At 28.0% G+C, this 25243-nt stretch overlaps 1 protein-coding gene across 1 annotated transcript in view; it reads left to right on the top strand.

Moving 5' to 3' along the window:
- LOC129969330 (uncharacterized) overlaps positions 1-25243 on the top strand; it is a 117875-nt gene that overhangs the window by 48973 nt on the left and 43659 nt on the right. Inside the window, exon 2 of the mRNA XM_056083858.1 lies at positions 21824-22192. Coding sequence (XP_055939833.1) covers positions 21824-22192 — 369 coding nt within the window. The remainder of the gene's footprint in view (positions 1-21823; positions 22193-25243) is intronic.

Below are 25243 nucleotides of genomic sequence, written 5' to 3'. Positions count from 1 at the left end.
CGTTCTTCTCATAGAGCATAAAGTGATGTATTTTCATATCCTATTGTGTATTTCTATTATATTCCTATAGATATGATACTGTTTGCATTATATTTATTAATAATGTTTCCTTATATTTCATGTTTTCATATTCAGTAATTTAAAACTATTACACTCTATTCCTTTTTATAAATAATATGTGCCTCTTAATTTATAGGCATTAACATACTTTAAATAAAACCATAAACTATAAGGGAAGAAATAATTATTGTCTCAACGTAATAGTATTACAAACCATTTGCATTCAAGCGAATCTTAACAATTGTTGCTATTTAGTTTCCTCACTCTTCAATTAAAGCAATTATATTACTAGAGATATTTTATGCCTGTTGAAAATGTTCGCAAGCGTTCATACAAAGAACACTTTAAAGCAATCAGTTGAAATATTTACAACTTGCATTTACAGCAAACGCAAACAAGACGAAACATGCATCAAACATAATTGTATGTCCCTTTTCACTGCGAACATTTGTTTAAATATTTTTCAAAATCCTTAACAACGCTATTTACACTATTTGCAAATCGTAAACTTATATTTTTGCTTACTAACTTTAAAAGCATTCATCACGCTTCATAATTCTAAGCTGGAATTATACAAATTAGGCTCAACTATATGATTTGTTAGTTGCAATAACGGGAAAGCAAATCTTTTATGCAAATATCTGGATGAATGAATTGAATTCAAGTTTCAATACGCCCTAGTGCAAGAGAAAACTTTATTTTGATCTTCTTTATATATAATGTGCTCTTCAAGGTATTCTGAACAAAGGAATAAAATCTGTTTCATAACAAATGAATTGTTTTAAAGCATGCTTAAATATATGAATCACTCATTTTAATTTATATAATGAATAGAATATTTCTTGTTTTAAAATTCAAATTTTTTAGCTCAGTATTTGTTTTTTTGTAACTAGGATTGTTTCCAGTTTATAAAGATGGTGTTTTTTAAAGGATTTACAATCATCTCCGCACATATTTTTGAAATTTTGTGAACTATAATTTTAAAAAAAATACAATATCATTAATTTCCCTAATTTCAATTTCAATGATTAGATTAATTCAATTAAATTTTGGTTCCACCCCAGTGCAATCATCTGATAGTGAATAAATAAATATATTGATATCAAGAATCCATAATATGTGTAATGATAAATTGTAAATTATGAATTAAGTGGGTGAAATTAAAATTCTATGTTTTAGGGCACTAATGAAAGGTTATATCTAACAGTTATTTTTAATAAATGCATTATAATAAAAATGAAAATAACTACATATTCTTTTCAAATTCAACATACATGGACCTCAACAATGTCCATAGTGATGGTATGAAAGAGAAGGTGTCACATGAAAGCTTAAAACGTTGTTTGAACAAGATAGATTTCTCAATTCCATCTAATGAAGTAAAATATCATTAAATATTATCATTTCATAAACGTTTCATTGTATGAATCACTATGCAGAAAGATAATCTTTTAAAAATACAAGACTCCTCCGCAAAGGTTTTCGTTGCTTTCTGTTGCTAGTCTTAAATATAAGTACACTTCCTCAAAAATATATTGAAAGATCTCATCCATTTTTCACTTAGGATGTACAGCAATAAGTGGAGAAATTTGGCATAGAGCATGCCCTCAATTCAAGCCTTACCTTTAATCAAAACGTGGATGTTACAAGGAAACGAATAAATAGTCGTAATGGTACAATGCACCTTTCGATTGATTTAAGGAATGTATCTGGTGGTGAGTATTTTATAGAGTTCATTCACATAAAATGTAGGGTGTTTTTGTTTTTTCATCAGTAGGTGAAGCGGTATTTAGAAATATGCAAAAATGATTTCAATTCTTTGTAATTCTATGTGTCAACTACGTTGATCGTGTTTTAGTTTACTGAAACACTTTTAACAACTGTACACTTCCAAAACATGTAAATAATTCTTACAAAGAGAAATTAGTTCAGAGTGTGGTTGCCCACGATGGTGATGAATTTGACGATAGCAATTGGGTTCTGAAACAATACATACGTTATAGCGATATCTCTATTAAGAGCCGAGATCTGGTAATCCTTCTAGAAAATTCCTCACCCATTATAGAGGCTATACAATTATAGCTTTCTTCCAAGGAGTGAATTTTTTCTTTGAAGGTTTCAATGTAGAACAAGTTCTCTAGTTGCACTCTAAGAGCTATTATCAGTCAGAGTTTGTTGTTAGTTTGTATAATTTCTGGTCATTGTGGGCTCCCCGGCAATGTTTTTTTCCTTATTAGCGTTCCACATTTTTTTGTAAATTAAAGTATAATTACCTGTTATATGTTTAGTTTCACTTTTCTCACATTGAACCTACCTAAATTATTTCCATAATAATGCATTTAGTATGAATATATATATATATATATATATATATATATATATATAACACGGTAATTCGTTCAAACGCTACAGATATTAATTGTAGAAATGGTTTAAGTAATTAAAAGCAGAGTTATTTTAGAGAGGATGTGCCTTTTAATGATCTTTCTAAAAGAGATATCTCTCAGTTGTAAAACATTATATACTGGAAAATATGAAATGTATATATTTGATGTGTTCCAAAAAAAATTCCAAAAAATGTAAATGCTTGTAAGGCGCGCAAACTCTCTCTCTTTCTCTAGTCATTTGAACCAATTATTTTTTTAAATTGTTCTAGTTTTCTGTGTTTTTTTTAAAAAATAAGTTTATGTTTTACGTTCTTTTCCTCGGTAACAGAAATCGATTATGGATTTTAGAATAATTTTAACTCAAATATCATCTTTGCTTTGGGTCTTCGTCTTTAAACTTCTCTTACTCGTAGACTCTTTAATCGCAGTTTAAAGAGTTCGCTCGTGAGGGACTTGTGATATTAAAAAATGTATAATATATACCGTTTATAGTTTTATTAACCCTGATATATTTGAAAGAAAACTAAAAAAAAATTTAAAAATGCGTTTATATCAATGTTAAATCGAAATATACATATTTTCTAGGTTTTCAAAAGAATGGTATTTGGCATTTTTCAGGCCACGTATTTGAAATACTTCATTCACACACGAACAATCATTTATTTATATAAATCTACCGATTTACTAAATTTTGTATTGTACAATGGCACGAAATAATCTTCTAGTCTCTCTACATCGCTTTCCTGTGATCCAGCAGTTTATTCCAAATCTTCAGAAAAGCTCTTTTCCTTCTTGTTCCACATCATTTGACTCCAGATCCTTCTACATGCCTTCCTGCAAAAGTCTAAGCCTGATTTGGCCTGCACTGACTAAGACTCGACCAATCACACTGCTATTATCATCCGTCAGGAATAAAAGATCTCCTTAAAGAGATGAAACGATCTGATGGGTTTAATGTATGCAGTTGTTCGCGAGGGTGCATTCTCGATAAGACTCCGTCTTCAACTATTCCAAGAATAATGCCTTTTCCTTGTAGATCCATTTTGGTAATCGTTGCCTCGCAGGCCATTCGGTGCAGTCACGGACACAGTTATCTCAAAGTTTCGGGCAGAATAAACGGAAGAGTTGTGCTTTTGCGACGTTTCGGTTTCCATCACTCATGGTAAAGATTTCTACTCTTCTTTTTTTTCCCTTTTTTCTCCTCCAATGCTTCCAAGATTCGAAGCAGGAGCTTCTTCCCATGTTTGGAGGAATTCTTGCCCCGCTTCCATTTATCTTCGCACTAAGCTGTTCTTATTTATTTACTCCTAAAAGTTAGAGCCAGCGAGAAAACTACATTTATTTATTCCTAATTCTCTTCAGTGATTTATGATTTTATTTCCGCTCTTTGCCTCAGTTGGGATGTTTCCTTGGTGTGAGGAGGTTTTCTTTACACTCCCGGCCATTTTAGTCACGTATTTCGTCTTTTTTTGTCCTTCAATGTATATGGAGAAGATACACATGTTGATTATTTTTTATCCAAGAAGTTTCTCTGGCCAATAACGGAATCTTTTCAATTCTTTATTTAGTATATTAGGCATCTTCCAATGCATACTAGTGTCCATGTGTCTTCTTCTTCTTCTTTGTTTTAAGTATCAAAGTAAATTATGACAAATCGAGCTCATTAAGCAAAGCATTGAAAATATTTTACTTTTAACAAACTCTCTTCATCTGCTTTACCATGATCTATCTACAGGACTAATAAGATCAACCTCATTGCCCCAAAAGTCTTCTTTTAAAATGTATGTAATTATTCGCATGGATGTATAGAAATCAGCGGGAGTGGTTTCCCCAAAAGTTTCTTGCATACTCTCTAATAAACCTTGGCGAGTTATTTGACGATTAATCCTTGGCGAGTAATCATGTAATCATTGGCGAGTTATTTGATGAATAATCCCTGGCATGCATTAATCGTACCGAAAAATCGAATTTGTGTTTTACGCACGTTTTTCTCAAACGACTGAAACTAAAATTTGACAGACAACTGCGCTTGTAGTTGTGAAATCCCATACTAAATTTAATCTTTAACGCAATTTTCATCGATTTCATTTCAATTGTCACAATTACTTGTTTCTGGAAGTATGGACTGACAGATAGAGAACCCGTCATTGGATTTGGTTCAAACTTCGACAAGTGTCTAAGCTATAGACGTTAAATACATGTACCGAATTTTATCTATCTAGCTATGTTTATTTTGTAATTATCATTTTTAGTTATATTCTAACAGCCAGTGGGAAGGATTTCCTTTAACAAATTTTACTCAAAATCTGACAGAAATCTCCAACATTTTGTTTTAATACCTTATATCAAATTTAAACTGTCTAGTTCAAAGCATTTTTTTTTCTTTGTTTCAGATAAACAGACTGATAAGGAATTTCCAAAAATGAGTTTTCGAACTTTAGGGAGGTCTAAAACTTGAAGGTTTATCAAAATCTTCATTTCGAATTTTTGACGACTACTATACTTTCTCTTTGTTACATATACGGGAAAGCAAAAATTAAATGAAGGAATACAATCCCTGCCAAAATCCAAATCTCAAAAATAGTTGCCAGAAATGAAATAAACTTTGAATAAAATTTTATGTTATTTTTGAATGATAATGATTTTTCCTTCAAAAGTCGTTTTCGGATGTCCAGCATCCCCAAATACTGCGTATATCTTACATTATACTTCTAAAAGTGACTAAATAGAGTAAAAACCCTTTACATTATTGCGGTTTTAAAGTACCATATTATAATTTATTAGCATAATTATAGGAGAGATTAAGAACAAGATAATATAAACTTTGAATCAATGTCTATTGTTTGTACCTATAATTCTTGACAAGGTAACGATATGATAATAAATTATCTGCTCTGCAGTATTAATAATTAATTCATTAATGAAGGATGAAGGGGAATTTACATTAATTTCATCTTCACGGCTCATATACTTTGACACTAAGAAAGAGCGTATTTCATTTGTGGAAATGACTAAAAAAAAAAAAAAAAAATTGAGGGTTTACCACACAAGCCGCCATTGTAGTTTCAAACAGGAAGTTAATTTGTCAAATTAGTTAGATCGAATTAAAATTTAAAGAGCGTATGTTTAAATAAATTTTCTGCATCTGCACAAAATGTAGTTCATATTTTTTCATAAGAACTGAATTCTAAGAGAAAATATTGTAAAGCTAAAAAATGATTGACTTGGTCATTTGTATGAATGTACATGTATTAAATATTCTTAGATCCATTAAATATATTTTTTTGAATTAAATCTGCCTTTCTAACTACTACTGTTAATATAATAATTCACAAAGTCTTTGGAATTAGGCAAATCAAATTCAATATGTGATCTGTAAAATGACATGATATATTTTGGCAGTTTTTGTATTATTTGTATTTAGATAAGTAAAGTAGGCGATTGCTAAAGAATCCACAGATTTAAAGGGGCGCGAACAATTAGATTTGTCAGCGGTAATTTCAAAGTTGATTAATTATCCGCTTTCATTTAATTGTATAGAATGTACAGTCGATGTTATTGTCATTAAAATCAAGCGTTGTTCAAATTAATTTTGGTATACCATTCTTGAAACTTTCATAATTAATTAATGTTTGCAAATTTTATAATAAATATTTTTTTAATCCTTTCTTAGGATTCGATGATAAAATATTATTTTGTTCGTATTTCGAAACGTTTTGTCATTTTTTTTACTGTTTTGTTTAAAATTATTTTCAAATTTCAGTTGTGCATTTTTTTGTACGCGATACTAAGAGGCTAATGTTTTAGAATGTAATTAAGTATTATGGTCTTTAAATTTGTCATACTATTTAAAGTAACTTATATGAAATTTAAATTGCATTCAATAAAAAAAAATATTTTAAAATCTTGTATGAGAATTCATGCCGAAGTTTCACATTGCCTAAAGGACTTATTCTGTCCTGAAGAGCCTATGAGTGTGATGACAATAGCAGATTAATATATATGTAATGAAATTTTAAATCTAATTTAAATCTTAACGGATTTTCTATACATTTTTTATCTTAAATCAGTCATGTTACTTTATTCTAAAATGTTCTTATATTGAAGGATTCAAATCTCACTTTTTATTTAATTATTATTTAGTCCTAAAAAATTGCTTTTTTCATTGTCTCCCACACCTTGAGCGAAGAGATAAAAATACCTGGCTTCCAAGCTTTTTTTTTCAAAGATACCTAAGATTCCCTTTCCTAAATCGACACTTCTCATATCGCGATGTAATCAGAAATCGCTTTATCAATTTTTCTCCCCTGTACAAATTATGATTCGTATGGAAAAATAAATTGAATTAAAAGTGTGTTTTTTTCGGGCAAGTATCTGAAAAATAATGTTTTCCCATGTATATGTATTATATTTGAAATTTAATTGATGTTTTAATTACTATAATTACAGAAATGAATTAAATTTTAAATCAAATCTGAAAAAAAAAGAAAACATTGTATATGTTTTTATTAATGTAGTTATATATACCAATAATTCAACAATGTTTGACGGTTAATTTTTGGGTTGAATTTAAATGCAAGTCTTGAAGCCATCCGATTTTTAAAAAATGTAGATTTAGGAATGATTAATTCAAATGAGTTGACTGAATACTTGTTTCTTTTAGTCTGACTGTACCTGGAGAGTCATTTCCTCATGTTCATGCCCATATACCTCATGTTAGTACGATGTGAGGATTCCTAAAGAGAGAAAGTGCAAACTCAAACATCAATCTCAATAACCAACGTCCAAAATTACGAGAATTTTTCAAAATTGCTTTAGTATTGTTTGAATCGGGATGTAAAGATGCAAAAGAGAAACTCTTTTATCAGATCAAAATTGATATGAAATAAACTTAACTTGTTTCTGATCATGATTCGAAAATCTACGGTCAGCTCTATGTGCCATAGATTAAGGAAATTTATCCCTCAAGTGGAAATTCGATTCTTTGGTGTTTATTTTTACAACCCCATGGATAAGTCACTACAAAATTCAAATTGAAGTCAAGTTCTCGATTGATGACCAGAAATTCGGCATTGATGGCCATGGTGTAATCTGGAAATAGCTAAATATATCCGGTAATAAACTATCTTGGCATCGTATGTAACTATAATGTAGTTTGGCGATCTTGGCATACTCTGAATCTATGTATACTCGATATCATTTAAATTTCTGGCTTAACCTAAATTTCGTCAAGTAAAATTTCGGAGTTTTAAATTAAAAAAAAAAGCCCCAATTTTAATTTACTTTTTACTATTCGTCGAAGCAAAACGCATTGTATAACCATACGAAAAGGAGAGGAGATAACAACGTCAGGATTTTCAAGACGAAACGTATGCATGTTTGTTATTCCTTTTCTTGGAAATAAAGTTTCTTAATGGGACCACAGAAAAATATCTGAGCCATCATAATATCTTTAAGTGATCAACTGTATCTTATTTAAATCAAACTAGACGTATGATACATAATGCTCTGTTGTAATGTTTGTAAAACTCTATAATTATCGCGAATGAAATTTAAAAACAATTTATGACCGAAATTGTTAACTGTTTTTAATTGGTAAGGCTTTCAGCAAAATTTTGCCATAAAAATTGATTCAAAAAATAAAATTTCTATATTTGGAAGAAGTTTATAACACAATTCTTAATCATATTTATTGTAAAGTAATATAAAATTCAGGTTACTTACAGAATTGTGCTGTATTTATATCATTCAGATGCAATAAACTTTAATATTTCTAATTTAGTATTTTTGTTTTAGTATTTCGAATTTATGCTGAGTCTGTATTAGCTTTTAATAGCATCTTAGTGTCTAGAAACTTTAAAACTTTTGGAAATTGATATCTTGTTGCAGTTTCTTGAGAATAATATATCATAGTTTTATGGCATATTACAGCTATTTTTGGATCATACAAGGGATAAAATGTAATTTCTTGCTCCAAACTACCAATATTTTGAATATTTAAATAACGTGATATTAAGATAAAATTCTTCTTGCTCGAAAATATGCTCATCTCACGAGCAATAAATATTTGTTAAAAAATTAGATAGTTGCTATTTCAGATTGCTTTATTGTTAATCAATCCTCAGGATATCGTAGTGTAATTCAAAATAATGATTACCTAATATAAAATATTATACATTAAATATGAATCTGGTATAAGATTTTCAAAAGATTTTATAGTTTTCATTTCATGAAAGAAATATATTGACATCAAATTTTAAAGGCTTCTGAATCTTTAATATTTGAAAATCTTTTTTATTTGTACAACTATGGAATCCTTCCATTGAAATAATTATAATAAATTAAGTAATGATAATAAAATAAGGATATATAAAGAACGTTACAAAAATTTGCAGTGTTAAAAATAGTTCTGCCTCAGTTTAAATTATTTTAATTCAACTGGTGCATTTATGGGAAGGCGATATTCTGATGATATCTCTGATAATATCATATTTGATGATATATGTATTAACAATTCTGTTTTTAAACTTTTAACTTATCTCAGACAGAAAGGAATTTTAACCTTTGTAGACTCAACACTCACCAGATCAAAATATACAGACCATCATCCACAACATCCTGTCTGGGTCAATGTCATTTCAATGTCAAATTTGATACTATCAGAAGGCCATCTTAACCCATCAAATTTAAGGCAAATGTTGTGTGAGGTTTAGTTACATTAAAGTATCCATAAAAAAGCAACCCTGGGTCAATTTCGGGAAGGATTTTATAAGTTTGAACTTGGTTGTGATGTTGAGGACTACAACGGAATTCGTAGAAACAACTTAAAATTCCCTCACCACACCAATGGAACTTTTATGTGTTTTAAGGTATGTATAAAAGTATGTGCAGGTGGTGTACATAAACATAAGGTGCAAAGTTTAAGAATTTTTTGGAATTTAATTTACAAAATTAGTTAATAATTATTTGAGTCTGAATAGATTGTAGCACTTATTAAACCAGTCAGGGTCTCGAATACTCTCCTTCGTCCGCAAAGATGTTGATCCTGGGTAAAATTGATAATATCCTACATATATAATTACATGGGATGCGCGAGTGATAGTTACAAAATACAGGCGTTTTTCTTGAATCTATTATTTTTGTTAAATATATCATACGAATACGTATTTATGTATTTCTTCATCCTGATCGACTAAAAAAAACCTTTCTCGCGAAACTATAGAGCAATCAGAAGTACAAATACAGAATTTTATTAATTTTAAATATTGCGTTTATAAATCATCAAATATACATACATACCAAAATAAAGATAGATAAATTGTCAACCCAATAACATATTTCCTTAAAAACGTGATAAGGATCCACATTTAATTGCTATACTTGCGTATCCAATTATATGCATCTAGTTGTTTACGTTTTGTAGTTATCGATTCCATACTTACTCCAACAAGCAAACATAGTATCTTCCTTTAAATGGATTTCCCTCAGAATTAGATAAAAAATCTATGCATTTGCTTTAAAGTCTATATATGTTTCGTCTAGCTTCGTTTTTGAGTTACCATGTGCACAAACAAGGCGCACGGATAGTCATAATACCAAAAATGGTTTTTTGGAATACAGGGAGATATGAAACGTGGATATTCGGCAACATTTCGAATTCAAATTCTTTGCTGATTACAGTACTTTCTCTCTGTTGCGTATACACGACAATAAAAATATGAATTTTAGATATATTCCTTCTAAAAAGGGAATAATTAATATGAGATTTCTGCCCTTTTATAACTAAGGATTTTGTTACAGATTAATATGTTGGCAATTTTCATTTGGAAATTAAATTATAGAATTTCTAAAAATATAGTGTATAAAAACTTGAAATAATTAGGGGCAAATATGGGAAATATGAATCTAAATAGAGGAAGGAATTTTGCAATAAAATGCAATAAGATTGTTGAATCTATTTTTTATGCTTAGGCCAGAAACGATGTTTGATTAAAAGGTGAGAGTAATCGACAAGTAAAAGAAGGACAAGTAAAGAAGTAAAAGATGGACCTACCAAAGTTCTTATTTGTTATTTACGTTGTTTTGAATGATCGCCATCGTGAAGTATGGCCGGAAATCGAGGACAAAGTCATAATGGTCATTTTTTTGGCCAGAGCAGTTATTCTGGGATGAAAAATGTACTCTGTGGTAGAAATACATATCACTTAGCCCCATATCATTGCTAAATAAAGAGAACAAGAATATTCTAAGTTACAAGGCAGTTTTCATTGCAAATACTCGCTGTGTTTCCCTTCTGAATGTGGCAATAAAATAATTATAATTGACATGAAAGTGCATGAATGAATTTTATTTAATTTCTATGACTGAGGGATGACATACAAAATCAAATTTCAGGCGAAAACAATTAGAGATTTTGATATTTCTTTAGATATTTCATATGAAAGTTAATAGTATCATTGGAGAACATTACATGCAAGTGCAAATGGATTTGAACCGTAGATGATGAATTGCAGGAAATTTACCATTAAAGGATTTTTTTTGTACTGCCATTAAGAATATGGCAGACAAAATATCATCTATTTTATCTTTCATATTGTATTATTAAATATAACAATTACTTAGTGATATAATATATATAATGACCTATAGTAGCGCTGACATTATTGGCACGGAAGTTAGTTACATGACAATTTTCATTACTACTCGCTGTGTTTGCTTTTTGATTGAGACAATAAAATAATTATAATTAAAATGAAAGTACAATTAATAAATTTACTTTAATTTCCATTACTGATGGATGACATAAAAATTTAAACTTCAAATGCAAAAATATCCCACATTTTGAAACAGCTTTGAATTTTTCATCTAAAATTAGTTGAATCAAGAGTGAACATCACATGCAAGAACAAATAGATTTGAACTTTAAATGTTTAATAGCATAGAATTATTAATTAAAGGATTTTTGTACTGCCATTTAGAAGACAGCAATCAAAATATCCTTTATTTTATCTTTTATATTATATTAGGAAATATAACAATTACATCGTATTATAATATATATAATTGCCTCTAATTGCGCTGACATTATTGGCATTAAAATATCAAAAGATTAATCTTTATAACTACCAAAGCAGTGGGAAAAGCTTAAAAGTTCTGTATTACAAACATCGCAAAATAGGTTGCATCAAAAGAATAATTTAAAATTTCTGATATATGAGTTGTCCGATTTAAATAATGAATAAGATAAATTTAATGTTCTTCTAAAACTTATCTTTAATTAAGTTTCGTAAAAGTCACTTCTGCTTATAATAAATTATCAAGATACTCAAATTACTTAACTTATATATTAAATCCTGACATTTCATAATTTTAATCATTAGTAATAATATAAATATACAATATCCTTTCTTTGACTTAGAGTTTGTAATTGAGTAATTTCGAGAAATAAGTAAAATTATTCTATATTGCAATTGTTTGTAGAATGGATTTGCATATAGCTTTAAGTTATATAAGGAATGTCAACTATTCTTTTACTATACAAATATTCTTAATAGCATATGTAGGTATATAATAATTCCTTGATTGATTCATTCTAAAATACAGAAACCCGAAGTTGTGAGAAACTTAATTAATTGCATTCCGTAGAGCATAGGTGTGTTACCCCCCAAACATTTCCTACGCTTTTAATATTATTAACATTTCATTAGATTCATACGTATAACTTTCAAAAACGCATTTAATCATGTAAATCTGGAATGAAGTTTAATTATATTTGTAGATGCTTCAATTATAGTAACTTTTCTAAAATTTGGATTAATTTTTGAAAAGGCATTATATCAAATGTCAAATTGTGAAAAAATAAATCATGAAGTTTGTTTTCAAAAAAGAAATGAACAATGATTCGTAAAAGAGCGAAAATTAGGAACATAATAAATTAATCATTTGATGCTTTTACGTTTTGTTACTCAAACACCATGTTATATATACGAATTAAAAAGTATTATATATACGAATTAAAAGTAAAAGTAAAAAACAGAACATTATAGGCAAATTGAATGAACAAATTTGTAAAAGTTGTACACATTTAGATTTCTAAAACTCGACGATGCATTTCATAGTAATATCTCATAAAAGAACATTTCTAGATTGCAATTTATAAATTCTGAAATATTTTATTACAGTATTTTTTGCAGTATTTTTTATACAGTATTTTTACAGAGTGAAAAATTAATAATTGAGTTAAAATTGTCACGTATTTTTAAGTAGTAGAAAGAAAACTTGTTAATAATTCGTAAAGAATTTTTATTTTTATACCTACAATTAAACTCAGTAATTTTCTAAAGATTTTAAAGTGGATCATTTAAAATTTATTTAGTAGTATTCGCAATGCGTTTTTCAGTAATGTAGCATTATCATGAGTAAAAATAAATAATGAACTAAATCAATTAAAAAAGAAAACTTTTATATGTTACAAAATACTTTCCCTATTACAAAATTAGTTATTGTAGATAGTGAAGAGGACTGAATAAACCTCTTATATATATATATATATATATATATATATATATATATATATATATATATATATATATATATATATATATATATATATATATATATATATATATATATATATATATATATATATATATATATATATATATATATATATATATATATATATTTTGATCCATCAAACACGAATGGATGGTCACTCATTAGAGAGTCGATACATGCGTATTTCTTTTGCTCTTTTTTTATTTTCACGACCTGCAGAATTACTTGACAATTTTCCGATTACGTCAATATCACTAAGTGCCATTATATACAGATGCTAATCCATCAAAATGGCTGCATTCACAGCTTTTCTTGGTGATTTTTAGGTTACGTGATAAACTAGGATAATGGACCTACTTAGCGATATTCGGATTACGCCATGATCGTAAAACTTCATTGTACATAACATGTCACAACTTCACAAAGATTATTGTACACTGAGGAGACAAAAGTAATAAGATAGCAATATGCAGATATATAAATAGAAGAAGTACAGTGTATAAAATGTATAAATGGGCATTGCATTGCTAGAGCTTTCATTATTTTCAAGTTTTTAATGTTAAAAGATTTCTGACGTGATTATATCTGCATAACGGGAATTAACAGAGTTTAAATGCGGAATGAGAGCTGTAGCTAGATACCTAGATCATTCCGTGTCTGAAATCATTAAGAAATTCAATATTCCGAAATCCACAGTGTCAAGAATGTACCCAGAATATCTAATTTCAGTCATATACTCTCACTATGGACAACGCAGCGGCTGACTACCTGCACTTAACCCTTTATTTACTGAATTATGTTGCCATCAATTTTTCAACATCATTTTTGCACTAGTAGTTAAGTTTTCTTGCAGAATAATCCAAGGGAACCCAAGAAAAATATTTTAATTAATAGAAATATCTTAATTAATTTAATTATTAATTAAATATTTTTAATTCCTACTTTTAGCTTATGTTAACCTCTTGCTGTTTGGGTTACATTCTCCCTGTTCTTTAGAATAACATCAGCAAAAATTGTCATATTACGAAGATATAAGCCAGATTTAAATGGTACTTTTAAGTACCGTAAGTAAATAAAGGGTTAATAACCTAGACCAGTGGTGAGTGGGTAGTGTTAGAGTTAACAAACAAGAAATATTACGTGAAATAAGCACAGTAATCCATCCAGGAAGTTGGATGAAACGTGTTGTTGTCTCAAAATTTGGCTTTAATGGGCTAAGATTACCTTTACGAACAATATGACATTGTCTACAACACTTCTCCTCTGTGAGTTCGTGATCATATCAGTTGTACTCTTGAAACAGGGAAATCGTGGCTTGTTCAGATGAATCACGATTTCAGTTGGTAAAGGCTGATGGTAGGATTTGAGAGTGGAGCAGACCCCAATAAACCATGGCACCATGGGCAAAAGTTTTCAACAAGATACTGTGCAAGATGGAGTTGGCTTCGAAATGATGTGGGTTGCTTTCATATGGAATGGATTGGTCCAATTAACTGGATCCTTGACTGGGAATGGTAATGTTCATATTCTTGGAAACGATTTGCAGCCATTAATGCACCTCATGGACCTAAACAGCGACTTAATTTCCGGGGTTGATACCTCACCATATCACCGGATCACAACTGTTTGCGATTAGTTGTAATAAAATTCTGGAGAATTCAAGCAAATTATTTGGTTACCTAGGTCTCCCGATATGAATCCCATCGAACATTTAGGGACATAATTGAGAGATCCGTTTATACAGAACACTTTCACAATTATAGATGTCTGTGAGACGTGTATATGTATTTCTATTTGGGACTCAACTGCCACATCGAGTTACTGTACTTCGCTTGTCAGAAGGAGGCGTGTCACAGTATTACGAAGTGTACCATAACTATCGTCACATCTCTGTATGTTTAAAAAGAATGTGCTTTGTTAATTCCACTTTTCTTCACTTTTAATCTGATTATTTCACATTCTTATCACTGCCATCCGTTCCAAATTATTTTTCTTCTTCACATTCGTTGTACAGATGGAAGAATTATTATTTCATCGCGTAGAAATCTATTAATTTTTCATTTTCAGACGGTATTTCAATTTTCATATTTGTGATTTATGAGTAATTTCATTGTAATTTATGAGTAAAAATTACAGAGAGATATATTTTTAACTGGATGTTTACTTCTATATGATGTTAATAATAGTATTGTAAGATTTTAAGCTGTCTAGTTACTTCTGTAATTTATTGTTTTGAATACTATATTAAAATTTTCAAGTTTTATGAGGCTTTATATACATCTGTATAAAAAAAGCCATATGTTCAAAGAAAATAAATGCCTAAATTATACATTTTTACAGCAAATAAGGAATTATCCCCAATCAGCGTTCGGTACTTCTCCAAGTTTTGTCAACCTAAAATTACGAAATTGTTAATTGTTCTAAAATAATAATATTCAGTACTTTAAAACTCAGCCAGATACAGTAGCAGATGATAGAAACGATGTTTTTTTATTGAAAATTTATTGAATATTTCAGTATGATTCCTTTGGACCGAAGGACTGCATAAATTATATTTATAACTTTTTCAGAAGTACGTTCGTCGATTGAAACGAACATACGTCATTAAGTTTTTTTTTTTAATTGTAATTCTAAGAATTGAATTTTATGGTGAACCAGAGAAATTTTTACTCAATAATTCTTTGAAATTCTACATCGGTGCTGCACAATTCAGCCTTCCATACTCATATTTTTGAAAAAAATTCATCAAACAATGTTTGTATTAATTAAATTTTAATTACTTCCGTTTTAATTTAAAGTTCACATTTTAGGGAGCTGGCAGAAAATTAGAAATTTTAAAGGAATAGAACAACTTAAAGATTTGTAATTTTTTTGTCTACTATTTGAAACAAAATTATTTTACTGAAGATTAAAAATTTATACTATTAAGATTTAAATTATAAAGAGATGAAGTTACATAAAACATTTAACTGACAATTTTAGCGAGTATTAGTTTCGGAGAACGAGCTGACCGTAAAAGCAATAAAAATAGTTTAATCCCACTAAATGTTTAGTAAGTGAAATATGCAATCTGAATGTAATAAATATTTCATTTAAAAAATGCATTAAAATAAAACTGTTTGTTTTCTTACCTTTTTTTGATAGATAAATCGTCTTTTTCTCACTTAATTCATGTTTTAGCCATAAGTTTAAGAATGCGTTCATTTTGGCTAAATTTTTCATACATTTATTTTTAAGACAACGTGTAATGGAATTCTTCGATATTTTATTTTCTGTATCCAAGATGGAATATATCAACTAACGTAATATATAAATTTTCAAGTGTAAATTTTTGCTTATATTTTTGTGATAGAGAGGGAGATGGAGTTTTCTTGAAATAACAGATATGCGACTAAATTATTCAAAAAGAACACATAGACAAAATGGAGTTCCATTTCCTTTCGATATGCCATATTCTTTTCTTATCGATAACTTAGCTTGGTCTATTCCATCTCTACAAAAAAATAGAGGGGTACGCTGACTGTTTTGATGAATGCAAGACCCGGGGGAGGGCAAAGAAAATGGAAATGTAGTGGAATTTTCCAGAGAAAAAAATAAAAAAAGAAAGAAAAAATAACAAATACTCGATCCGGGTTTTGTTTCGAAACGAAGAACGAAGCCAGACGCGGAAAGTAATCAATAGAAGAAAACAAGGAAAAAAAAGAAGAAAACAGAAAGAAATAGAATAAGTCTTACTTTTCCACTCGCGGATTCATTCAAAACCTCCTTATGATACTTTCCGGATATTGTTATGTCTTTCGATATTAAAGTGTGAATGAAACAAGCAATATATCTATCGAACTATAAATTTTCGACAACGAAACCACATCAGTATTGGTAATAAATGTCGCTTTAAAGAAGAACAAATCAACCAAAAAAAAAAAAAAAGGCGGGGAGGAGTCGGAGCAGTGAAAAATTTCAACAGGAAATGGAGTCCCGAATAACGTGAAATTCGTTTTCCTCCGAAACAGTTTTTATCCTGTTTGCGATGGAATTTGTTTTCGGAGATACGTGTCCTGGAACACAAATCTGTTCTGTTGCTGATATCAGCTGCGAGTGGGGAAAAAATGTCACAAGATGGCTGTGAAGTGTTTCATCAGTTTTCTTCTACTTCAATGATAAAATAGATTTCATTACAACATGAACAATAGTTGATTTTATTTACTTAAATAACCCAAATTTCTTTCAAATTGTATTTTGAAATTTTATCCTCCTTATTTTATCTTTATAAGATAGAAATGGAAATTCAGAAATATTGTTTCATTGAAGCTTTCGATTACTCTTAAACTCCTCTGATGCTTTTAAAAAAAATTTTGATAAAAAAACAACTTTCATTATTTTTATATTTTTTCTAACTAAATGTCTGAAACTAAATTAATAAATATTTTAAAATAGAATTTTTCTACTACTCTTAAGCTCCTCTGAAGCGTTTCAAAATAATTTTTTAATAAGAAACATTTTTTTTTACAAAATTTCTAAAACTAAATTAATAAATGCATTAAAATAGAATTTTTCTATTACTCTTAAGCTCTTCTGAGGCATTTCAAAATAAATTTTTAATAACAAACAATTTTCATTATTTTTAAAAATTTTAAATAAATATCTAAAGCTAAATAAATACATGCTTTAAAATAGAATTTTTCTATTACTCTTAAGCTCCTCTGAAGCGTTTCAAAATAATTTTTTAATAAGAAACAGTCTTCATTATTTTTAATTTTTTTTAAAAATACCTAAAGCCAAATAAGTGCATTCTTTAAAATAGAATTTTTCTATTATTCTTAAAGCTCCTCGGAGGAATTTCAAAATACATTTTTAATAAAAGACAATCATTATTATTTTTTGAATTTTTCTCTAATTATATATCCAAAACTAAATTAATAAATACTTTAAAATAAATTTTTTTCTTACGATAAAAACCACCAACTTCCGAAATGTTAAAAATTTATTTATAAGCACAAAATGCTATAAAGATAACAGCTAAATATACAAAATCATTTTTATAGCCAAGACTCTTTTATTTTTTTATAATTTAACCACAAGTCTCGTTTCTTAGCGGGGATATTTCTTTGTTTGAAAGAATTTACTTGCAAATGTACGATCAAACGATAGAGAATATTTTTCAAGAATTTAGGAAACAAGTTACTGATGCAATGAAATATGTAAGCTGTAATTTACGCTTCTAGATCTCACACTGACACTTTAATTAAAATTGTCTGATTTTAAAGATATTCGTTTAGAACATTTGAATGAAATTTAGGCACAAAGTAATGGTGGTATATATAAAGTTAGGGCAGTGAAGTTTCTTTTATTTTTAGCAATTGGGGTACAAAACCAGTTAATCAATCGGATTGACTTTTTATTGGACATTACTTGAAGCATAGAATAAAACAGTTACAAAACTGCAATAATTTTGAAAATTGTTCTGCTCAGAGCGAGAAATTTAATTACAATTGAAATCTATTTCTATTGAGATTATATTTCAACATTCTAAAAAGAATCCACTTTAAGAACCTGACAAATATTTTAATCTCGTTACAAATAAATAACATCAGGAAAAATCCTCAAAAAGGATTCTTATTTATTTTCCTGAACCAAGAATAAAATTGAAATATTTGTCTAAACTTTTAATAATTTTGTAAGAAATAGGAAAGAAATAGTTCTTAAGAAGATATGCCATTTTTTAACTGTTATAAAGAAATAAATTTTATGATAATACATGAAGAATTAAAAATTTCCATTTATGAATAAAAAAATAGAAATTGATGCAATTTTCAAGAAATGAATCAGACATTTTACATTCTAAAATTTAATTAACTTAAAAATTATAAAACTTTTATGTGCCCCAAAAATAATCAATATATTATAGTACCAGTATCACAAAGTTTTTGTTGATATTTACAGATGAATAAAATAAAGTTAGTTTTCAGGCGAATCCAATTCAAAACGTTCTGCATACATAATTGCACTCTGCGCACAAAAAGATTCTACATGCAAGTGATAAAATTAGTTGGCTTGTTCATAGAATTGCGCAATTGTAACAAACACATGGAATGATAACAAAATTTGTGCTTGTATTATTTATGTTGTATTCAATCATTGTATAGTAAAATATTTCTAGCTTCGTACTAGAAAGGGCGTTTGAAGTTATATGACCATAAGATAAAAAAAGAATATTAAGAAATATTATTGCTTCAGAATATGAGTAACAACGATTTCAATCAGATGTATGTATTACTCACTGTGTTTCTTCGTTAAAAATTCAGTACACACACACACACACACACATATAGTGATAAGCCAAAATTGTTATATATATATATATATATATATATATATATATATATATATATATATATATATATATATATATATATATATATATATGTGTGTGTGTGTGTGTATGTGATAATTATTATTATGATTAAAATTCATAAAAATCCTATTATATTTTTTACTAGATAAAATAAAAATCTAGCATTCTTATTTTCCTGTATACATATTTTAAATGTATCTGGTAATTTCTCATAAACAAGCTCAGATAGTTAAAATTTTTCATAAGATATATTTGCATAAGCATCAAAGACCTAAATGTCTAGCTGCAATTTAAAAAAAAAAATCGCTTGCACTTTTCTAAAACTTTTGAAAAAGATAATCATTTTATGCATTCAATAATTTAAAGAAAAAAAATACTAATGAAACAAAATGAATCGAAATATATTTTATTTTACGGTTAGCACAAGGAACTGGGGACAAAGAATTTTTTTAGATGATATTCGAAGGCTTCAGAGATATTCATATATTGCTTTGAAACTTATGTTGATTGTTTTGCCATTTTTGAAAAGAAAAGCAAAGACTTAAAAAAAGCATAAGTTAAACTGAGTAATTTCAAAATCGTATGAAATATTTCATTCTAGAAAAATAAATCAACATGTGAACCGTCAAAAAAACAGTTATAATGTAATCTGTATATTTTACTATTCATAGAAGATTCAGATTTTTATCCTCAATTCAATGCTTCTATAAATGTCTTGATTCTTTTGCTTGACTTTTATGTTTTAAAAAATGCATTAAATCTCTTTATATTAGTTCAAAAACTATTTTATTTAAATAATCAGAAATGTATATTCCTATTGTGTCTCTTTATCTGCAGTCCAGAAAACAACAGAAATAGTCAATAGATTTTTATATTTATTCCTTTGATGTAAACAATCTTCTCTAGAAGAAAATTCAAAATTCTATTATATAAATTCGTTTATTTTTATATATGCTATGAATGTCTATATGAATAAAAATTTGTCCTACGAGCATATAACTAAACGATTTGAAAATAAATTTTTGTGTTAATGTTAACAAATTTTTATCTTAAATTAGCTTTTTTAAATTACTATAAAATAAAACTCTAAATTTTGTTCATTTGCTACATATTCTTATATATTGAAAATAAATTTTATTCTCCAGACAGAAATTCATAAATTTATCTTATAAATTATTCTAGTAATCTGACTCCGCAGACCACAATTTGGAGTATATCCAGATGTTGTTATTTCTGTTTATTTCAGAAATTACACAAAGAGTAAGAAATATAGTTTTCTTCAGACAGAAAAGAAGTTATTTAACCTTTTTTCTTATAGAAAACATAGTTTAGGGAACCATTAGTTATTGTCAGACTTCAAACTTCTCCCAGAACGTTTTGCTTACCTGACAGACTGTACAACATTTATAACTTTTGGCTCTAAGCCATGATTTAGAAATATATATGTCGATTCAAAGAATTTATGTTTGGGCTACTCTATGAAACTCTGTTGTTGATGTTGCTGTTTTTATTTTGTAGGTTATGGCGTTATGTACAACAAAATGTTTTCAAAACTATTTATATTAAAATATTCTAACATAGTTTTAGAAGTTTTGTTCTAAACATATGGTTACTATAAAATGTTTATAGTAAGTGCAAAGTATAATTTTACAAATGTAGAAAACAGTATAAATGCGTTGAATTATAAGGTAAAGAATATATAAAGATATTTTGTTGCGAAATTTCCAACTATTTCATACAATTTTTTTTTCAGCAATATTGTTTGAAAAAAGAAACATCTTAGAAAAACAATTATATATCCGAATTTATTGTTTAATCTTCTGCTAAAAGTATTGAAACATAGAATTTCAGAAATTAATTTGATTTTTACTTACAACCTAAGAAACTGCATTTTCACTTAAAGTTCACAATCTTTAATATACACACAATTACTTCACGATCTTTAATAAAGGTACCGAATTTATTAAAACACAATTTAAGATTGCTTATGCAAGTCGTAAGAATATAAATAATTAATTTAACTGTTTCGTCAATTCTAGGATTTGCACCTAAATGATTTCAGTTTGAATTTCACAGTTTCAAAATAATTTCATAAATCTGATGTTCTGAATTCTTTAAATCATTTGCACTGAAAGCCAATGAAAAAGTAACTACTACAAAGCGGAAGTAAATTTTCAAAAGCATGAATATCGAATTTATACCATTTATTTATATAAAGGGGAAACGATAACCGAAATCGTATTAATGACTTTAAAATATTCAAAAATTTAATTTCACTGATTAAAATTAATATGTCCAGATAGATTAAAACACTTTAATTATTAAACTTGGAATTGCTTGGAATTAAACTTGGAATATAAATGTATCTCATTCAGGTTCAACGTATAAGAAAGGTTTAAAATAATTTACCATTTTCTTTATATATTTCACAACAATATTTATTAAGTTATCCTCATCTGTATTTCAGGAACTGACGCTGTTGAAATCCGTCGTCTGTCTGTTCCACGTTGGATTCAGAACGGCACCGAGGATGCTGTGGTATTAGATTGCGAATACGTCTACACTGAAAATGACTTTCGACTGGTGGTCAAGTGGTTCTTCGAAGATAATCTGGAGCCTGTGTATCAATGGATCCCGGGACTTAATAAAAAACATGCTTCAGAAATGCTGAAAGATCGTTTGGACTTGAATTTCTCTGTGAGTACCGTTGATGCATATTCCAGATTCCGAGCACTGAGGATACTAAGGCCCACCACTGATCTGAGCGGAAAATATACATGTCTGGTGACATCTCTTGCAGGACAAGATTCAAAAGAACAAGTGATGACCGTGTTTGGTGAGTAGAATTGATTCATTTGACTAACATATAAGATTGATTCATTTGACTGACATGTAAAATTGATTCATTTGACTGACATGTAGAATTGATTCATTTGACTGACATGAATTGATTCATTTGACTGACATGTAGAATTGATTCATTTGACTGACATGTAGAATTGATTCATTTGACTGACATGAATTGATTCATTTGACTGACATGTAGAATTGATTCATTTGACTGACATGTAGAATTTATTCATTTGAATGAAATCTACAATTGAACTATTTGAATGACATGCAAAATTGATTGATTTGATTCACATATAAAATTGATTCATTCGATCAACATTTAAAATTGATTTATTTGAAATACATGGAGAATTGATTCATTTGATTTACTTATAGAATTGATTCAATTGATTCACTTCTTTCATTTATAGAATTGATTCATTTAATCCAATTATAGAATTGATTCATTTAATCCAATTATAGAATTGATTTATTTATTGTATTCGTGTAGTGGATAAAAAAATAAAGGTTATTGTGTAAGATAAATTAATTTTCAAGATAGCATCATGACTTTATACTAACTTACACACATAACTTATGTAATCAGACAATGATGAAGACATTCGTCATACGATGATATACATAACGTGGACCAAGCTCACAATGTCTTTTATAATTCAGTATAACTCGCTTTTAAATCCATAGTCAGAACACTATATATGCAATTGATTTTGCAATAATTTTTTTAATTGAAGGGAAAATTCTTTGAGGTTTAATATTGTGGGTAAATAATAGCTTTCTTTTATATTTATAGTTATTTATTAATTTTAGAAGTCCTGAGATTTTTTATTTAAACAGTTCATTCTGATAATAGAAAACCATATTCAAAAATTAAAAAAAAATATGAATATTCAGGGAGAAAATAAATTAAAATATTAAAACATTTTCCCAATATTAGAATTTTTATTTACTTATAAGATGGAAGAAAATTTTTAAAAATATATCTTTCATTTCTGAGTAATGCAAATCGTAAAAAATATTTTTTTTTTGAAATTTAATCATTTCGACCTGTTCAATATTTGAATTGTTTACGTACTTCTTTTTAGTTCCTGAAAAAACCTCGTAAAACTCAAGAAATCCGATTTTGCGCTTTAAACCTTTTTTGTGATATTATGCTTTTTACAGAACTGTAAAATAAGTTTTCTCTAATGGAAATGGCAAATGGAAGACTTATTGTTTCAAAGGTATGTTTTATATGAATAATAAACTTGTTTTGCAAAGCCAAACTTTCTGAAATGCATTTTACAGATTACAAAAATCTAAATCATGTTTTACTCAATGCATTAGGTTAATGGATTCAAATACAAGCAAATACCTCAAATTAAGTAAGAATCCCTTTGGCATATATATATATATATATAAATGGAGAAATTCACCATAGAGCATTTTTGAATATTTCATAATCAATTCTTCAATAAAATATTTATTCGAAGTTTTCATTTGAGTTATATTTTTGCTCAAACAATCGAAAATGTTAGCAAGATATGCGGATAAAGCATGATTTAATATATTTCTTATGTAAGGTCGGATTTCATGCACGAAGGCATACAAATCCCTATCGGGATCTTGATATTCCAAGGCATAAAGATAATATATCATCATTTTTCTGATAAAAAATAAAATTTAATTTTAAGAATTAAATATAAATTTGCGATTTTCTTCGATTTGATAGAATTATTAGCTCGGGTGATTCTTGATTTATAAAGGATCGCTTAAATTCTATATACATAAAACATTAACGTACCAGGCACAAAAATCATTCTTATTATTTATTACGGAATGGCAGCAATGAAATGCAAACATCTCGGCATACGAAAGCTTTATCAGACTGCTTTCTTCAGCTTTTTACAGCTGCACTTAATTCAACACTTCGCCAATCAAGTAAAAGAAATTAAGAAATAAGCTTTAATCGGAATGCTTAATAAACGAAAGAATAAAATGGTTTAACCATCACTATGGATACTCTTTTTGACTTACCAACTGGAAATAGATGACTTCTAAAACTATTAATTTCTCAAAATGTTTTTTGCATTATTGCAAAACGCAACAAAAATTGTCTCTTCAATGATGTCGATTTCATTTCTATACAGTTTATTCTTTACTTTTAATAAATTCTACATGTTTCATTTACAATGTTAAGATGATTTTAATGTTAGGTTTAGTTTGATAAAAGCATTATAAGAGTAATACTCACTTCGCTTGTTTTTTTAATGTTATGAAATTCAAACCTGCCCATGAAAATACTTTGCCCATACTTTGTCTAATGTTAAAATTAAGATAAAAATTACTCTTTTTATCATTAATTCCTGAATAGGATTTTTACTTCCTCTTATACTTCATATTATCTACATTTTTAATTTGCACCTACAATAATTTGTTGCAGAATGATTCAGTTACAGTCCTGTTTTTAAATCGGATCAAATTAGCAAAATTTTTAAAAAATGAATTCCATATTAATCGTTCAATAACCTGAAACATAAACAATATTGGTGAGCAAGTTGTCGCAAAAGGCTGCTTATTTTGGGATATTAGAAAAACATATTCGAAGGATGCATTTTTGTTTTTACATTCATGATCCAATATTAAGTTAGGATGCGTAGCATTTTTTTTTTTACATCATAGACTAATCACAAGTTAACATATATATTTGAAAAATATTTCGCTTTTATTTATATTACTTAATATTATTACTTTAAGATGTAAATGCCTTTGCTCTCAGATTCATTCTGAAAGTAGCATAATACAACATCATATGTGTATATATCATCATATGTATTATTTAAAAATTTTTAATACGTTTCAGGAAAAGAATTTTAAGTGAAGCTAGGACTTTAATCACAATGTATTTCATTTTGTTTAAATAATATTTTGTCCTTTTTTTAGTAAAATCGTACACATCACTAGGATCCATTACTGATTACAAGGATGAATAAATACAGCATTGGGAATCTTAATTATCTTTTTATTGCAAAGCAGCAATTTTATTTTCATTTGA

This window comes from Argiope bruennichi, chromosome 5 (assembly GCF_947563725.1).
Source record: "Argiope bruennichi chromosome 5, qqArgBrue1.1, whole genome shotgun sequence".
NCBI lineage: Eukaryota > Metazoa > Arthropoda > Arachnida > Araneae > Araneidae > Argiope > Argiope bruennichi.
Note: the sequence above shows the minus strand (reverse complement) of the source record. Positions and strands in the feature narration are given on the sequence as shown.